Source organism: Melopsittacus undulatus, chromosome Z, assembly GCF_012275295.1.
Source record: "Melopsittacus undulatus isolate bMelUnd1 chromosome Z, bMelUnd1.mat.Z, whole genome shotgun sequence".
Classification (NCBI taxonomy): Eukaryota; Metazoa; Chordata; class Aves; order Psittaciformes; family Psittaculidae; genus Melopsittacus; species Melopsittacus undulatus.
The window spans coordinates 79,940,180-79,959,233 of record NC_047557.1 but is presented as its reverse complement, the minus strand read 5'-3'; the positions used below and the strand labels follow the sequence as shown (position 1 = coordinate 79,959,233).

Below are 19,054 nucleotides of genomic sequence, written 5' to 3'. Positions count from 1 at the left end.
TCAGTTAAATTATTTTTAAGATTAAATTTAAGCTGCTTTAGTTCTGAATAATTCTGAATAGTATGTCTGGGTGGTTTTGTGGTTTGTCAAATGTGGTAGTCAATGTTACTTTACTCTGGTAGTTTGTCAAATGTGGTTTGACTACAAGGTCCTCTGTAGCCAGCTCTCAGCTTGTGCAAAGTGACTGCAATGTTAATGCAAAACTTGAGTAGTATTACATGCAGAGTCATTTGTTGGTTTTCTTTTTAAAAAAGAAAAGGTAAAACTAGAAATGTCGTCTGCAGGGTGTCTAGTCTGATTTTGTGCTCAGTGCAGCTCTACCTTCACCCCTGGCTTGGCAGATGATTGCACAGCCCAAGGAGGAGGACTGCATGTCACAGTCCATGCTCACCCATTCTGGTTGTGAAAAAGAGTGTGAAGTCAGGGATGTTCAGAGAAGAGGGAAATGGCTAAAAGCTGTGCTTTATATGGCAAGAAGCATCTTTCTTATTGTTGTTCGTGTGGTGATTTCAGAGCAAGGAATATATAGCTCTAGGCTATGGACAAAATTGTAGCTGAAATACTGGCCATTGGCTTGGTCCAGCTTTGTGGCTTTCAGATATTATGTAAGTTGAGCAATGGGATTCGTGACCCTTCTTCTTGAAGCTTTGGTGCAGAGTTTAGGGTGGTTAAATTGTTTCAGGTTAGCTAAAGCTTGTGTCCGTTTCTTAGTCAGCGTTCTTCAGTGTCAGGTGCCACCCAGCCTCCTTGTTAAGAGCAATGGTAGGCCAGTTTAAAGAGAGCTCTGGGTGTGCACTTGGACTGATCACGGTGGTCCAGGCTCCTCCAGAAACATCTGCTGGAGCCCAGCATCTGCCCTGAAGCTGTCGAGGAGACATTGCCATCCTTCCCCTCATACAGGGTTTGCTCAGTGCCTCTTCTCAAATGTGAGTCCTCAGAGGAGTGGACAGGTGGAGCACAAGCACACTTAAGCACTGGTGTGACTTCCTGAGCTGTCCCTGCCATTGTCATAGCAGCCATTACCAGCCCAGCCCTGAGCCTGCCCAAGTACAGTTACGTGAGGAGATTATAATTAAGCTGACAGTTAAAACAATTTGGATGTGTAGAGACAATTTGAAATCTACTTACACCCTAGCTACCTGTCAGAACTGGAAAACGTTTTTCTTCACCTGTTAAGACAGGTTTTGAAGTTCCTGATACAACCACACTTCTAAATCTGAGCTAGTGCTTGGGCTCAACCTTTTTCAATGTTTTTGTAGTTCTGGACTCTCCCAACTCAGCTGCCTGGGAAGTATACAGAATAAAATTACAGTATGTGCAACAAGTGATTCCCATGTGAAGACAAGAGAGCGCGTTGCCCAGGTGGAAGAGGAAGCACGCAGTCGAAGTGCAAAGTTTATTAAACCTGGTGGACCATTTTTAGGTATGGTTGTATTTTGTTTTTTACTAGATTGTCTGTAAGTTTTCATACTCCGTAATTCATCTTTTCAGTGTATTCTTGAGAAAGATGGTGTGTTTAGAGATCTCAAGTGCAGGTAGCTTACCCTCATGTTACAGAGTTGCAGTGTCCTATTGCTGCGTTTAGACATCGGCCTTTGTTCTTTTCCCTCAGAAAGCCTGCCAGGCTTTCCTTGCCCCTATATTTCTTGGCTAGTGGAAATTTTGACTACCGAGGTGAGGGGTTTTCACTATCCAATGCACTTAAAATCACTGCTTTAGTATCTGTTTGGTTTTGGGTTGCTTTTTTTTTTTTTTTTGTAACAGCGCTTGTGGGTACCTAAACATTGTGCTAAACCATTAAGCTTAATTTGTAATCTAAAAAAAAAAAACAAAACCCAAAAAAAAACCCCAAAACAAAAAACCCACAAACAAAATCCAGGAAGTCCCATACAAATTCAGAAGTTTAATATGAAAAAAGTTGCTTTTTACACTTTCTAATGCTGATTAAGTTTTATTTATTTTATGTCTTGCTGATTAATAAGTAACTGTTACCACAAGATCATGGCTTTGGTTGTTGTTTTGGTTTGTTTGTTTGTTTGGGGTTTTTTGTTTATTTTTGTTGTTGTTTAAAAAGTTCAAGTAAGGTAATGCTGCCATCATCCCATGGATTTCATCATTTTCCACAAAACATTTCCCTGAGGAGCTTGCAGATAGACACAAGGTAAGCATCCATCTTACAGGCACTCAGTACAGGCAGCAGTGGTCCTGGCCGCAGCAGCAAGCTGAACCATGCCCATCCGTCTTTGTTAAGTAGCACAGTCTCTCTCTGGCTGTGCCTCCTGTCCTCTGCCAGCACGAGCATCAGTGACGAGTCGTGGTGCAATGCTTGCTTTTCCTCAGTGTACTTCAGGTTTGTTTTTTTTTTTACCCAGAGTCATCATGGCTTTTTAGAGGTACAAAACTAGGTATGTGTATCCTTGACACCCAGGGAGCTCAGCACAGGTTGCTACCAGGACGTGGAGTAGGGACTGCTTCCACTGTGTTGTCTAAACTGCTAGTTAATGGCAATGTGAGAGGTGCCACTTTCACGTATTTCAAAATGTCTCACTGGGGAAGGTCTATTTGACACTTGAATCATCTTGCTAGCAGCTTAAATAGATCTTCAGTGAATATTTAACATTACATAAATTGAGTGTGAAGACTGGCAGTAAGACAGTTACAATATTTAGGATATTTTTATTTCAGACTGGCTTTAAGGATGCTCAGGTAGGACAGGTATAGTTGTTATGTCACAAGGATGACTTTGCAACATGCTTCATGCAGAACAAGTTATAAACTGGAACTGGGGTTGTTAATCATGTTAACGTTTGGTTATGTTTTCAGGGTGGGTTGTTTTTTTTTTTTCTTAAAGTGAATCAGAGACATGACTTTAGGAGGTGTTTTGTTTGAATGCTGCTTACACTATTGTCTGTGTTAGGGTTTTTTGCACCTGCATTGAATTTAACTTGTCAAAACATTTGTAATGCGTTCAATAAACAACTAACAAGTTCATATTCTAAAAAATGTAAACATGTGTGTTTGCATGATGAGGTTTGCTACGGAAAACCAGAAGGGCAGAGTCCAGAGACCATGCAGGGTGAAAGGTTATAAAAGTTCGGCCTCCACTGCAAAAATGGAAATAAATTTTTACTATTCCTAGGGACATGTAGTAAGTATAGAAGCACTGCTCAATCTCTGTGTGTCTGATAGAAAAGAGCAAGCTCTTGATTTTCTCACCAATACTCAGCAAGTGTCCCTCATGTACTAAACATAAGTTGTTGGTTTTGGAAAAATACCTGGTTTGTGTTACAACCTCTGTTGGATTAGAAACAATATTTACTACAAAGATTTTCTGTACTATTCTGAGAAACCTTTTTTCTGTCTGATAGCAAATGCTATTTAAAAACATAGAGTAGAGAAGTTTGTGTCTTTTTCTGGAAAACTGAGATTCAGGTTGGCAGGTATTATTTTTAAAATCTGGATGGATTGCTTGCAAGTACTTGTATTGTGCCTCCTCCTGCGAAATGTGTCCTTTCGTAGAGTTTGATCCAAAGCACTACGCAAGCCATGTTTTAAAACCTTGCTGGCCCTGGGCCCAAGAACTATTAAATTTTTGTTGTGATGTTCCCGACAAACCTGATCTTATTTAATAATAGGGGAACTTTTCAGCTTAAAATGTGGTGTAACTTAGGGTAATTCAAGTGATTAACACTAAGCATCATTAGTTTCTTTAAACAGTGTTGCAATTAATTCTGTAGACATGGTCTCTCTAGACATTAATAGGAAATCTTTTTAATTATATGGAGGACCTTTGCATCATACTTTATAGTACTCATCTAAAAAGAATGGTGTTCAGTGCTTGAGCTTATAAACTGGAAAAATAATAAAAGCCCCATCCATATAAATAATCAGTTGTCTTCCTACATGTACAAGTCAATTGCTCATTTGCCAGCTTTTTTTAATACTGAATATTTCTTTGTTAATGCCTGTCCTGGTTTGAGCAGTAGCAGTCATTTTTCTCCTTCTTGTAGCTGGTGCAGTGCTGTGTTTTGACTTCTGGGCTGGGAACAGTTGCTTGACAGGGAGCATGTTTTGAGGGTGTTTTTGTTCAAGGCCTTTTCTGAGCACGTGCTCTGCCGGGGAGGAGGGGAGGCTGGGAGGAAGGAGAGACAGGACACCTGACCCAGGCTAGCCAATGAGGTATTCCATACCATAGCACGTCATGCCCAGGATGCAACTGGGAGAGAGAGCTGGAAGGGTTGAGCTCTGGGAGGAAAATGGAGGAGGGAGCACGTGGTGCTCGGCCGGGCAGGATGGAGTGAGTTATGGGTCGGTGTCTGGTGGGGTGTTGTATTCTTTTTGCTTGTTATTGGCTGTATCATTATTATTTGTAGTGGTAATGGCAGTAGTGTTTTGTGTTGTGCCTTAGCAATTCAAACCATTCTTATCTCGATCCGTGGGGGCTACATTCTTTGGATTTTCCTTCCTAACTCTCCGGGAGTTGGGGGACTTGGTTTAAACCATGACATTTTTGGAGCCCAACGTGGGGCCCGAGGGTTTGAGATAAGAACAGATCTGAGCGAATTTATGGTCTCTTGTCACAATGCTGATTTATTGGCTCTTAGAGGTTTTTCTCTGGATCTCACAGTTTCAGGATTTTGCCGGGTACTTTGTGTATGGATTGGATGTATTTGTGTTTATCAGTTATGGGGTTTGGGCTAAAGTTTTTGTTTCACTGTACTTTATGTCAGAGGCTTGTAATATGGTGGGGCTCCAGCAGCGGGGGGGATGGACATGGCCGTGGACTTGGACTTGTACCAGGCCATCCCGCTGCTCTTTGCTGTCCTTGCCCTTGTACTCGCCTCCGTCTGCGTGAGGCTGCGTGAAGCCAGGAAGGAGCGGCCCCGGGAGCTACAGGCGGCTGAGGCTGCCAGGGAGAGCGGCATGGGGAGCCAAACGGCTGTGGCAGAGCAGCGGGAACAGGCGGGGAGGTTGCGGAGGGGGGCGGTAGCTGAGCAGCGGGACCAGGCAGCGGGGGGGGGGGTGAGTCCCGCAGCCGTTCCCAACCCCACGACGGCCGAGAGTGTCCCCCGGAAGTCGCCCGCCGAGCCCCAGCAGGATGCAGCAGACCACACAGCACTTCCCAGCAACGCAGTGGAGGAACCGAGTCCCGCCGCCATTCCGAATGCCGCGACTGCCGAGAGTATTCCCCGGAAGTCACCCGCTGAGCCCCAGCAGGATGCAGGAGACCACGCAGCATTTCCCAGCAAGGCAGAGAAGGAAGATCCGGACTCAGGAGAAGAGAAGCTGGTGGTGGGAGAACAGGCAAGCAGGGCATGTGGGACAGTATGGCCAGGTATCTGGTCCACTGGGTCCCTCCAGTGCTTTGGAAGCATTGGAAGTGGAAGGCAGCTGTATGGAGTCCCCAGCAGCAAGCTGTAGAACTGCTGAAGGGGTTGGTGAATGATTTTGAGCCTGGTGGGCCCAGATACTTCAGGCCATCATTCCAGAGATGCAACATAGAGATTGACTCATGATGGAGGGGTGGACTTAAGAGTGATGGTGTATTGAAAATATGGGATCTGGGCATGACGTGAATGGTGTGGAATAAGGGGCAGATAATGTCATGGGTTGAGCAGTAGCAGTCATTTTTTCTCCTTCTTGTAGCTGGTGCAGTGCTGTGTTTTGACTTCTGGGCTGGGAACAGTTGCTTGACAGGGAGCATGTTTTGAGGGTGTTTTTGTTCAAGGCCTTTTCTGAGCACGTGCTCTGCCGGGGAGGAGGGGAGGCTGGGAGGAAGGAGAGACAGGACACCTGACCCAGGCTAGCCAATGAGGTATTCCATACCATAGCACGTCATGCCCAGGATGCAACTGGGAGAGAGAGCTGGAAGGGTTGAGCTCTGGGAGGAAAATGGAGGGGGGAGCACGTGGTGCTCGGCCGGGCAGGATGGAGTGAGTTATGGGTCGGTGTCTGGTGGGGTGTTGTATTCTTTTCGCTTGTTATTGGCTTTATCATTATTATTTGTAGTAGTAATGGCAGTAGTGATTTTGTGTTGTGCCTTAGCAATTTAAACCGTTCTTATCTCGATCCGTGGGGGCTACATTCTTTGGATTTTCCTTCCTAACTCTCCAGGACTTGGGGGACTTGGTTTAAACCACGACAATGCCTAGCTCAATGCATCTTTACTGCCTGTATTCTAATAGATATTGAAATGCTAGCTAAATACAATTTTCAGAGTTTATCTTGTAAACATCAACTTCCTTGTCTTGTTTATGTTTGGTTTTTTTGGGGTTTTGTTTTTTTTTACTGTTGCTTTAGGAAGAAGACTACCAGTTAAAAGAGGACCACAAAACATTCCAGATTTTGTGCCCGTCAGGAAGAGATCAACTCCCATGAACCCTGCAAACATGATACGAAAAACTCACACAATAACCACTGTTTCTCAGCGGCCATACAGGGACAGGGTGATTCACTTACTGGCACTGAAGAATTGCAAGAAACCAGAGTTACTTGCTCGCTTGCAGAAAGATGGTGTAAACCAAAAGGACAAGAATTACCTTGGAAATATCCTGCAGCAGGTGAGACCATGGAGTTTGTGCCAGGAGTTTTTCCTTCCTGCTCGTCTTATAATTGTAATTTTGAGCTGTGTTTCTCCAGTGTTTAAATTAGAAAATAACAAGGTACAAAATGCTCCTTGTTTTATACAGATGCCCCAAACTGCATGTCCATGTGAGGAAAGGCAAGAAATAATGAAAAGTTCTGGGGGAGTGTTTTGATTTTGCTAGAATGGCAGGCAATAATTAACTGTTTCTAGCTTTGTTGCTCCTGCTGTCTTATTTTGTTCTCTCCTTTACTTGCATTGCTTAGCTGCATAACTGAGAGAAACTGACTATACCTTCTCTCAACTGTGTGAAATAATTTATTTGTGTTTCTCTTGGCTTCATAATGATATTTTTTGTATAAATCTAAAAGCAGCAGAACTTGCTAAGATCGAATATGCACAGATTTCCTGCTTTTAGAATACACCTTCAGTTCTATTTTTAAGAAGTTGATTATGGTTTCAGGGTATCTTTGTTACTTTTAACTTTTTTTTTAAGCTAGGGACAGGCAGACATGCACACAGACATGCATTATTATTATTTGTCTGTCATGTTTTGGAGGGAAAAAAATAAAGCCACGACAAGTGGTAATGGTGATGTATTGATATGTTATTCTGCATTTTGTATGGGGCAAATCAATAGGAGACTGTTTTTCTTTGATGTTTTCTTCAAAAGTCTGAACAGGTATTGGGTGTAGAAGTCTAAACCACCACTTTAGGTGTAAATGATCTCAAGGTTTTGCTAGTTTATTTTAACTTCTTGAGTTACTTTTTATTTGAAGATATAAACCCATTTAATTTTCAAAGGTAGCAAGGCATACACACGACCTTCTCATGACCGCACTTTGCTGTAATCAGCTCTGTGTCTCCAAAATAAAAAAGTGCATTTGGGCCTGTACACATTTCCTTAAATGTTATAGCACTAAATCTCATTGTCAGAATGCAGCTTGTTAGAGATGAGTGCAGTTACTTCTTCCCAGTCCATAAAACTTCAATATGTCTTAAAACTTATGGGATAAATGAAGAAGCTTAGTGCTCGTTACCACATAGAACTGTTTAGGAGAAAGCTATAGTTTCTTGTCACTCAAGCACTTGCAAAAGATGCAGTTCTGTTTATCAAGACAAATGATGACATACTATGGTCATTCATGGAATGATGGAAGACATGCATTGTTCTAGGTAGTCTGTGCTCTGCCATCACATTATAGCTGTGTAGAGGGAACAACAGATGTCCTCCTGAAGTTGAAGAAATCTGAATTTGTATGTGAAGATAGTGTACTTCAGTTCTTAAAAAGGAAAAAAGAAAATAAAAACTTGGCCTATTGATGTATTTCATGCAGTGAATATTTAAAGTTTTGGCATAGCTTGCCTTAATTCTATTTTAAAGATAAAAAGCCAGACACATGGTACAGAGAGAGATTTTCATAGAGTACGTTTCATACATGCTTGCAGCTGTTTGGCATTTTCTGACATCCAAATTTCTACATACCAAATTGACCACATTTTAAAATTGGCACTTGTTACCTGAGAGCTACTTTGATTGTCACATCTGAAAAAAAAAAACCCCAAAACTGGTGTGTGATTTCATTTTGAGGTTTGATAAAGTTTTGCAATACCAGTCTTATTTCTATAGTTTTCATTTAGGTATAATGAACGTTTATTTTCTTAAATGTCTACCTGTAGGTAGCCAACCTGAACCCAAAGGATAATACTTTCTCTCTGAAGGATTATTTATTTAAAGAAATTCAGAAAGACTGGCCTGGATACAGTGAAACAGATAAACAGTTGTTGGAGCTAGTACTTTCTAGGTAAGTTCAGTCTCTAAGGGAGGGGAAAATAGCCATTAAAAATGTCCTCCCTGTAATGAAAGAACATAGGGTTTGGGTTTTTTTGCCTTATAACCTGAAATGTTGGGTTGTCATTGTAGAAAATTAAATTCATCTGAGAATGCCACCAGCACCAGCTGTTCAGAGTCTTCTGTAACTTCTAACACATGTGCTCCATCAACTTCTCAGGTATTTTGTTTTGTTTTATTTTTTAAATATTATTTACACCGTATTAAGACATCACACTGTTATACTGGTGTGAAAGCTGTGATGTGAAGCACTGATACTGTTTTTAACACATAAAAAACTGGAACATTTATTTCTAATTGAAATATTATATTTTTTTAAAGACAGTTACATCAATGGCTGCAAAAAAACTTCAGGTCACATAGGCTAAGGGCTGCTATATTTAGCGTTCTCTGTTTCAGAATGCTTATTACCTTAAATGTTTATTTAGAAAAATAAACAGTTCCTAGGTCTGCACAATATTTTGTAAACACATCTTGATCTCTGACACCAACTACCCTGGTGCTAATGTAGGCTGCTATATCCTTATGCTACTATTTTAAGAAAGTCTAGAGAAAAGGACAAATTACAATAGTGATCTACTTGGAGGAATTTTTTAATTTATTTTTTCTCCCTGTAGGAATGATTTAAGTACTCAATTTTGATTCAGGGTTTCTGAGGTGTGAAAAGGCAGATCTGAATCAGCAGGCACTACATCTGCCTTCCCCCAGCTTTTTCAGACTTAAAATGTGTATGTCCCACTTTCCTGTCAATGCAACAGTACAACACAAACCCTTTCAGGAGAAGCTTGCAAAACTCTGCATAAAAGCAAGCATTAATTTAAGGAAAGGTTTGATACCTTCTGTGATTAAAACTGTGTTTCAGTGCTTGCAGTGTACAGCCATAAGCTGGGAAATATGGAAAGTCTTTTACCACTGACATGATTACATTTAAATAGAAAAAGGAGGGCAGACCTCTTTTTTATTCCCTAACTTTCTTCCAGTCAGGGCATTAAATGGTGCAGGTCCCAACAACCTCTTTATATCTGCCTTTCTACACACAGATTCTGGATTTATTTCAACTGGCTGGCACTCCTGGTCAAAGCTGCCCCTTGTACATCAACATCAGCAGTGTATACTTGCTAGAGAAAAACATGTTTCAGCTGGAGAACCAGATGAATGACAGCTGTAGTAAAACTCAGGCTTTTACCTGTTCTTACCAGTTTTGCACTTCACACTCTCTGATAAGCACACTGCTGCTTGCTTCTTGGGGTTGATTTAGGAAATAATATGGCTGTGTGGCAGCAAATGTTGACTCTTAACCTGGTATGTCCAAATGGAAATCGGTACCTAAACAAACAAACCCAACCTCCTCATCTTGGTGAAGCCTTTGATAACGCTGCTGAAAAGAGCATCTTTTTCCTAGAACCTTTTAGCTGTAGATTAGAAGAACAGCTTGCTAAGATTAGAAGAACAGCTTGCTAAGATTAGAAACTTAAGAATGAAATAAACAGTGTAATAAGGTACAGTAATTCCTTGTTTGACAGCTACTTATAGATAAAAATGTGTTTTCCATAACTGCTTGCTCAGAAATACTTCTTTTTCAGACTGACAGCAAAACCTAATTCTGATAATGTTTTTAATGTTTTCTTATATTATCACAGAAACCAATTTTGAGTTACAAATTTTTCGATCCTCTGATAAACGAGATGCAGAGGATATCTCATGTGAGCAGTCAAGTCCAGCCAGCATTCAGTGGCCACTTGCAGGCCTCCAGTGAGAAAGCCACTGCTGCCCATCCACTGCCTGTAACCCCTGCAGCCACCACTACTTATCCTCTTCAGCCACTGCCTCCTACACTCCTTTCCACTTACAACCTTCCTCAGACCATCAGCTCCAGCTCTCCCAGCACCTCTGATGGTAGGGGGACAAACTTGCTGGTGGACAGCTTCAGCCAAAATTACAGTAGCATCTATGAGAACCAGCAACAAAAATACACCTCTCAGACTCCTTTGGGTACCCAAGAACCAGCTGTGATGTGGGTGAAGTCTCTCAAGTCTGCAAGAGAGAAGTATGCAATGTGGTACCAAAATCCCGAAAAGGTAAATAAAAAGGAGGAGAAGGATAAAAGCAAAATGCAGGACACTGGGAGTGTGAGCAAGAAGGAGAAGGATGTTAGAAAAGGAGAAACTGTCAAGCTGGAAGAATCCTTCCGTTTAGATTCAGGTGAATAAACTGCTTTTTCTAACTACTGTATGGGTAGCCCTGGTAAAAAGCACCAATAAATCCAGGGACTGGAAACACGAGTGGTCACTTTTTTACTTGCTTTGCTGTTATCCCAGCTCTATAGTCATGAATATTCTTACTGAAAATTAAGGTAATTTTTAAGAATTCTCACTGTGTAATACAAAAAACCATCAAAGAAATCTTAAATGGTTTGCTGTGGTGGGCAGAAATGTGTTAAAGGGAAGAGCTAGATACTAGAAAAACACTGATAGTTCACTGAAACTTACTCTTTTTCCATCAGGAGGTTTTAAAGTCTGCATGCTGAAAATAAAAACATGTCACACATTTATTGCATAATAGTTTACTGAGACATGTAGATCAGACATGATCTACCCCTGCCATGGCAGAGGGGTTGGAACTAGATGATCTTAAGGTACTTTCCAACCATAACTATGATTCTATGACATAAATGTCTTTCATCATGTATCATACTCATTAAACTCTGCCATTTCATGGGAAGTCTAAAATCTGCATAAACTGATACGTAGTTTTACCAGAGTTTTGGTTTGAACTGTGTTGTAAGCTCGTCTCCACCTTGGCTGCAGAATTTATTACTTCAAAAGATGTAGAAATGGTGCAGACTTAAAATGGCATTGAGAAGTTAAACAGAAACACGCAAAGAACACATGATTTCTTAACGCATATGCACACAGAAAATGGGAGTTCAGTTCCTTTGTTAAATGTGTGTTTCATTTCAGAGGTTTAGCTTACAAATTAGAAGTCAGATTTAGCCCTTTCCTATCGCAGGTAGGAGACATCTGTAGAGTATGCAGGGTGCCTCTTCAAAGTGTTGTTGCACTCCTAAAGGTGCGTTAAGATAGTCTTTTCACATCAACCCTGGACATACTACACAGTTCCCACATGGCTTGAGGTTGCTTTGAAAATATTCATGCTTGAATTCATGAACATGTGAGCATCTTTCTCCAGAAGCTAGTAACAAAACTGACCAGCTAGGTAAGGAAAAGTCTATACTATGTTTCAAGTTGGTGCTTAAGCAAAGCTTTGAAATGAACTGAGCCATATCAATACATGCACTTGAATTTTTTGATATTAAGTGCTCACAGCAAAATTGTCTGCATAAGTTGTATTGTACATACTGTGACTATTAATATTACTGCTGGCATTTCCCTCAAAATTTGTTCCCACTTTTACACTTCTTTTCATATTCCTGCTGTACCATATAATTTTAATATTGAAGCAGAAGAATCAAGTGGAACATTTCATGATGTCTGTTTTTAATCCCAATGACTTAAAGCTCAAGTAGCTTAGAGATTGGCAAGAATAGTTGAGCTTTAGCAGAAACACTGTGTTTACAGAGTGTCAGTGCAAGTTAATAATGAGTACAAAGGATTGTATAGTTTTTAAGCTTGCCAGAAAACACCACATGAAAAGCAAAGAGATATTACCAAGATACTTAGTGTTTCTTTCTGTTCCTACTAACTTTTCATTACAACAGCTATTTTTCTTATTTATGGGAAAGACAGGATACTCCTGAAATACTTTTTTAAAAAGAGGGATTAGAGATTAAGTATATCATGCTTTCATAATGACATTTAAAAGAGCAGAAGAGCAGTTTACAAGTGCAAATAACTTTGAAACTTGTATTGCTGTTAATGAGGAGCAAGTCTTTATTGCAGGTTATTGAAGCCTGAATGCCAGCAACCCATATACAATGCTACTGACTTTCCTGTTTAGAAGAGTGTTGAAATTAAATGTAATTTTTGATATCTGTAATTGGCAGGGATGAAGGGATAAAAACATGGCATGAAAGGAACTTTAGCTTTCTACTGTATTTCTTACTGGAACCTGGATGTTGAGATAGATGTATATATACATATATATATGGAAATACATGCTGTTGTGGTTTAAGGCCAGCCAGTAACTCAGAACCAAGCAGCCACTTGCTCAGACACTCCCCCCCCCCTTCTTCCTCCCCCCACTCCAGGAGGGATGGGTAGGACAATCAAAAGAATGTAACTCCCACAGGTTGAGATAAGAGCAGTCCAGTAACTAAGGTATAACACAAACCACTTCTGCTACCACCAATAATAATAATGATAAGGGAAATAACAAGGGAGGAGAACACAACTGCTCACCACCTGCCTACCGATATCCAGCCCTACCTGAGCAGCGATCTAGCCCTTCTGGGTAACTGCCCCCAGTTTATATACTGGGCATGACATGCTGTGGTATGACATATCCCTTTGGCTAGTTTAGGTCAGGTGTCCTGTCTCTGCTTCCTTCCGGCTTGTCCTTCTCCCTGGCAGAGCCTGAGACTCAGGAAGTCCTTGGTTGGAGTAAACATTACTTAGCAACAACTAAAAACATCATTGTTATCAGCATTGTTCCCAGGCTGAAAGGCAAAACCACAGCACTGCACCAACTACTAAGAAGGAGAAAAATGGCTGCTATAGCTGAACCCAGGACACATACATATTTATGTATCATGCGATTGTCTTGTGCACAGCTATGTCTGTTGCTGCGTAACTTGAATTGCTGTGCAGATGCCGCATGTCTTCAAATAAGAAAAGCTGACCTCGGGTTAATATTGCAGTAGCACAAAGCCTGTAGAACAAAGTAGCCAAGCCATTTCCTAAACTAGTACTGCCTACTGTGGAGAAGGTTGTGTGGGCACTATTATTAACTTATAGAGGCTTATTCAAATAATTCACTGTGAGAGTAAAGTTGTAAAGGTATTTTTTCAGGCCCATCAGGTTGGTACTGTTTGGATATATTAAAAGTGTGCTTACCACAGGTGTCATATTCTGCTTTTCTGTAGGAGTTCAAGAAACTCTCACTGCCTTGACATACATTCCCCTACCGAAAACTGAACAACCAGACTACTTAACGTGAGTAAAGTCATAATTAATTCTCTTGCCATTCATGGAAGCAGTAAAAAAAAATACCTATAAAAGCTCTCAATTAGCTACAAAATTGAAAATTTACCAAAATGTATTTTTAGAATAATAACAAGTTTCTTAAAGTCACCATACTGCTTTGCTTGAGTACCTGTGAGTTTTAAGGTCTGAGGTTATCATCCCTTAATTACTGTGGATGAATAGAAGTGCTAAAAAGAGTTTTTAACATATTTTAGAAGACCACTTAAAATGTTTAATTTAATTGTTCTTCAAGAGCACAGTAAGAAGGAACATGAACCTGCACTGTTTTCTTTTTAGGAGCGAGGCAATGCAGAAGGAAAGCTGAATACTAAAATATTCAATACATCAATTTGAACATCTTTTTTGTGTTTTCACTGCTTAGTGTGTCTATGCTGGAAAGGTTGGGAGGGAAGAAGACAAACTTTTAAAGTCTAGCATGACAAAGCCTGTATATGAGCTAAAGAGAGTTAACCATCAAAGGTTTTACTAAAGCTTTAATATAAAATGGCCACTAACTTGAAGCTACAGCAAAATATCTGGTTTAACCACAGAATTGCAGACCAAAAAGCTAAAAAAAAACACAAACCCTCAATTCAGATTTTAAATTTCAACTGCTTAATTTTTACCACAAAGCAAGATAAAAATGCACTAAACTTGACTGTGAAATGTTATGTATCTACAATGACTGGTACAATGCAGTCCATAAAGTTATAGAAGGACTTTGCAGTAAGTTTAATTTTAGCTCCTTAACAAGTTGTCACACATCAGATTAGCATTCTTCAGTTAAAATTTACCTCCTATGTAAAAAAAAAAAAAAAATATCCATGACAAGTATTAAATAACTTGCTTTAAATGAAATAGCTCTAATAACAGAATCATTTGATTGCCTAAACATCTTTTAGAATGTTTAAAAACTTCTCTGTCAGGAGGATTCTTCTTTGCTGTTGAAAAACAGAGAAATAGCTTTTGCAAATGCCTAGTGTCTGAACTTTTTCCCTACTGTTTTATGGGTGACCATTTTTAAAAACATGTGAAAATTAAGGAGGCTGCAATGGAATAAGTTGGTCAGTGGAACTTTTTTTTTTTTTTAATTTTTTGGAGGTGGGGAAGAGAGGGAGTTGGCACAGTGAGGGCCAATGTAAAGCTCTTTTCTCCATTGGAAGGTTTAGTTTGAGGTTTTGACAAGCCTTCAATGCTCAGAGCTTAAATGAGCGCCATGATAGGAAAAGCCAGGATAAGCCTGATGCTTCCCAGCCATGCAATTGTGCAGCATGGGCCTAAGCAGAAGCATTGAATCCCCTTGTCATATCTACAGTACAGAATAAGGGGGGGACAATTTTGTCGGTTTCTTAAAATGCTCTGAATTGCTGGGTTCACCAGCTTCTCTCAGAGGAATAACATCACAACAGGGAGGGAGGTGTTTCAACTTTGGTGCATTTTCTGTCTTTTTAAGGTAGACAGCATGGTAGTATCCTGCTTCATACTTAATACAGTTAGTGGTGCTGACTGGAAAGACTGAAAGCAAGTCTGGCCTTTCAGAGAAGCAGTTTAGTACTTCATGTTTTAGGCTGAGAACTCAAATTTAATTCCCAGCCTCTGCTGGGTGGAAGTGAACAGATTCAGCTGTTTGCTGTCTGTTTCTCAATCAGTGGAGGACAGTGATACTGAGGAGTAAGGGATATGGTTATTTGATATAATCAGATATTAAAGATGGATTGTAGAATCATAGAATAGTTCGAGTTGGAAGGGAACTTAAAGACCATCCACTTCCAACTCCTCAGCCACAAACAGGGACATGTTCCACTAGAATGGAAGCCAACAGCCATTTCTAAAAGTAAAAAAAAAAAAAAAAAAACAAAGAAAAACATAAAACAACAAACCAAAAACCACCACACGCAAACAACCCCCCCGCCCACACACACACACAAAACCCTACAACACCTCAACCAACCAACTAAAACCAAAGCAAAACAAAAAGAAAAAAGCCTTCATGAAAGATTTCATGAAGTTTTTATTCAGATTTCACTAAGTGCCTCTAGTTAAATGGAAACAATGGAAATGGTGTTCCATAAAATAATCAAATTTTGTCATTAGCTATGCTTTACAGTTAAGTGCATTCAACTCCTTAAATCAAATCCCTTCCAAAAATGAAAAATATAATTAAATTAATTTTCAAAGGTAAATGTAACTCAATTAACCTTCATAGGAAGAGACTATAATCTAGCAGTTTCCTTTCTTTCACTGAAGCTAATGCATTTATTAGTCATTCTATATTTGAATGATTGCTAATGTTTTCTAAGTGTGCTATGCTTTCTTTTTGTGCAGCTTCCTAATAAAAACCCTCAAAAGTAAAATATTAGAAACAAATGTCACAAAAATGTGATAGATTTCTACAGTGACCTAAATAAATTATCTTGGAGCCTGTGTGCTTATATACAGAAGCAGTCAGTTAACTGGCTAAAGCTTGGGTATCACTATGTCCTTGGGGGGAGATTGCATGTGTGCTTGTTTTTCCATTAGGAAATACACAGATATCGTCTCAAAAGAGCAACTCGAGAGTTACAAGAAAGATTTCTATGCAGAGTATGGTGAATACAGGATTTTGCATGCTTGGATAGAGAATTTCACCAAGAGATTCATGAAGTTTGATGAACGATGGAAACATCTTCCTCCAGGGTCCAAAGAATATCAGGTAAAGAAGGATGAAAGTGTTTCATCTCCCTCTTATCCCTTCCACATTTTCGGCACAGGCAGATGCCTCATATATTTATCTATTAAATTTTATAAATGTAGTTTTAAAAGACTTGCCAGGTTCAGTGTCTGAGACTCAATAACTTGTCACAGAGCTGGAGCTACCAGACTGGCTCAGATTTTGCCGACCACGTCAGCATTCAGGCAAGGCAAGGGAGTGGTATTGGACAGATGAGGAAGAAGACTGGAATAATCTGTAATCCCAGAGCTTTCCCTGGCCCTCTCTTCTCTGTGGTTTTAGACATCTAACTAAATCTGTATCCACAATCTACCCATTTTACAGGTAGCTGATCCTAGCTATGATTTTAGCAGAGAAGGAGCTTAAAAATCTAATATTCTGGATCTCCAGCCTGGACTGCTCTGATTTGGACATACAAATTCCGCATGTTTAATATGAGAGTTCTTCAGTTCTGTGTGCACTGAGGATTTTGATTGGCTTTTATTTGTTGGCCAGATTGAAAATGTATTTTTGAGTGTTTTAAAAACTCTTGTTCTGTGCAATCAGACAAAGGGAAAACTTGAAGAATTTGCATACATGCTCTGACCCTGCATGGATTAGCTCTGGTTTTTGACACTTGAGAAAACTCTGCAAAAAGCTGTTCAGCCCTCAGACTCCACCTGTTTGAGCTATCTGTGAACACAGATAGCTGTGTGAGCAACTTCAAACACATGCTCTTTTTGTTGCCTATTTGCAGGTTTAATTTCAGATCTTGAGTGATACAGGGGCCTGTGGGTTTATTTTGCAATGCAGAAGAGTGGTGGTTCACAATTAAGAAAATACCTTGACTGAAACTGAGTATATTTTTAGTATTCTATGTAAATTTACATTTTCTGCTGTAGTGAAATGTTGTTAATTTTCCTTTTATTTGAAGGTATTTCATGAAGAAGTTGTAGAAGAGTACCAGGCGTTAGCACAGGTATGTGTAACAGCAGACTTGTGGGATGTGGTAGTCACTGAGACTGGCCGAAGTCTATTTTTAAGCAAAGGACATGAAATACTGAACTCTTCTGCAGAAATGTTTTTGTGTCCTAATTTTCTTTTTATCTTTTACAGTCTCGTCCCAGCTACCATGAACAGAAGAGGAAATGCGAGTACCTCCACAGCAAGCTGTCTCACATCAAGAGACTGATTGTGGAATTTCATGAACGCAAGCCTACTGATGACACTAGTCTTCTGCTTTGATCAGGACATGTGAATGAACCGAAGCTTATCTATGTAAAACCTATGATTAGTTGCTCTAAGATTCTAAAAAATAATATCAAACTTATGCATTAAGGAAGTCTCAGTAGTAGCAGACTTATGTTAACTACTCTAGGCTTTATTTGTTGTTGCTATATACATATTTGAAGCTGCTTTTTCTGGTCCCTTCTCTTCTTCAAGTTTTATGTTTGTTTATTTTAAATAATTTTATCAGTAGATGCTGAGGAACCAGTACCTCTACTATGAAGTTCTGCACATTTTAAGAAAATATTGTAGCAAATTGAATTGTTTTGGGGCTGGGTTCTGACCTTTTTGTTAATGCAAAGTCTTTGCCTTAAATGGTAGAAGGTTTAGAAATTTCCACAAAATACTTTAAAAAAAGAAATCACATTGTTTTGGAGGGTGTAAGAAGCATGTGTATGTGCTGTATAGGGCCCATTTTGTTACAACAGAAACTAACCACTGCAACTTAAACCCGCCTTTGCGGTGATTGCCTTAAGATATTTGATTGGGTATATTTAGTGTAGCTAAATTATTAGCTATATTGCTTTCCACTTTGCTGAAGCACCTGGGAAGCACTACATGGCCTATGTGTACACTACTTGTGTCTGGAAGTGTATGCTTGTACTCTTGTATGTGTGCAAGAATGTGTGTATGTGAGCATGTGTGATGGGGAAAAAAAAAAGCTGCTACTCTTAGTAGGCCAGACACTCAGGTTAAAACAACTGACAAGTGTTGCTGTAGATTTTTCCTGTTAAGATTCCTACTTCTGTCATAGAAGATGTGAGCATTCCATTTCAATAGTTATCAGCTTTAATAAGAGGAAGCTGATAATTTACAAAAATTAAGATATATAGTTTTTGGGCAAGATTATAAAATTAAACATGTAGATTACCTATTTATATACTATTACTTGGGGATAATAATTATAACTGAATAATCATTATTATTAAAAATATTTTTGAAGAGAGATATGCAAAGAAGCTATTGCTACATGAAATATATTTTAAAGATTTTTGTCCTGGATACCAGGAATATAACAAAGAGTGGATGTATTTAACCATAAAATACTGTGATCACCAAACAGCACAAATTTGCATTTCATGCAGGTTTTTTTTTTTTGTTTATTTTGATGTAAAACCATTGCTTGGTGTAAAACCATTGCTTGATGCAAAACCATTCCGTGGGTTAAAACCATCGCTTACCTTATCATATTACATCACAGGTTATTTGGTCATAATTGATCAAAATCTTATGTGTCTTACGGTGTTTGTCTTTTCAAAATGCTGCCAATGGAAAAGCAAAGCATTACATGTGCAGATCTGATTTTGGACTTTTGCCAAATTTTGCAAGTATTGCTAAGAGACTTGATCTCCAGCACTAAAAAAATTAAAACAAACAAAAAACCCCACCAACTGTTATGTATCACTGTAAACAAGAAAATGTTTTATTTCCAGAAAACATGTATTCAGGTAAAAGAAAGCAATGGAATTTTTGCCTTAAATTGTGAGTTCAAAGGTGCTGTG

The 19,054-nt window shown here is 39.4% G+C and overlaps 1 protein-coding gene across 1 annotated transcript in view; it reads left to right on the top strand.

Moving 5' to 3' along the window:
- Positions 1-17,510, top strand: part of ELL2 (elongation factor for RNA polymerase II 2) — a 35,041-nt gene extending 17,531 nt beyond the window's left edge. Inside the window, exons 4-12 of the mRNA XM_005145977.2 lie at positions 1,260-1,423; positions 6,301-6,560; positions 8,264-8,388; positions 8,508-8,595; positions 10,076-10,637; positions 13,477-13,546; positions 16,097-16,268; positions 17,200-17,244; positions 17,382-17,510. Coding sequence (XP_005146034.2) covers positions 1,260-1,423; positions 6,301-6,560; positions 8,264-8,388; positions 8,508-8,595; positions 10,076-10,637; positions 13,477-13,546; positions 16,097-16,268; positions 17,200-17,244; positions 17,382-17,510 — 1,615 coding nt within the window. The remainder of the gene's footprint in view (positions 1-1,259; positions 1,424-6,300; positions 6,561-8,263; positions 8,389-8,507; positions 8,596-10,075; positions 10,638-13,476; positions 13,547-16,096; positions 16,269-17,199; positions 17,245-17,381) is intronic.
- Positions 17,511-19,054: the final 1,544 nt, after the last annotated feature.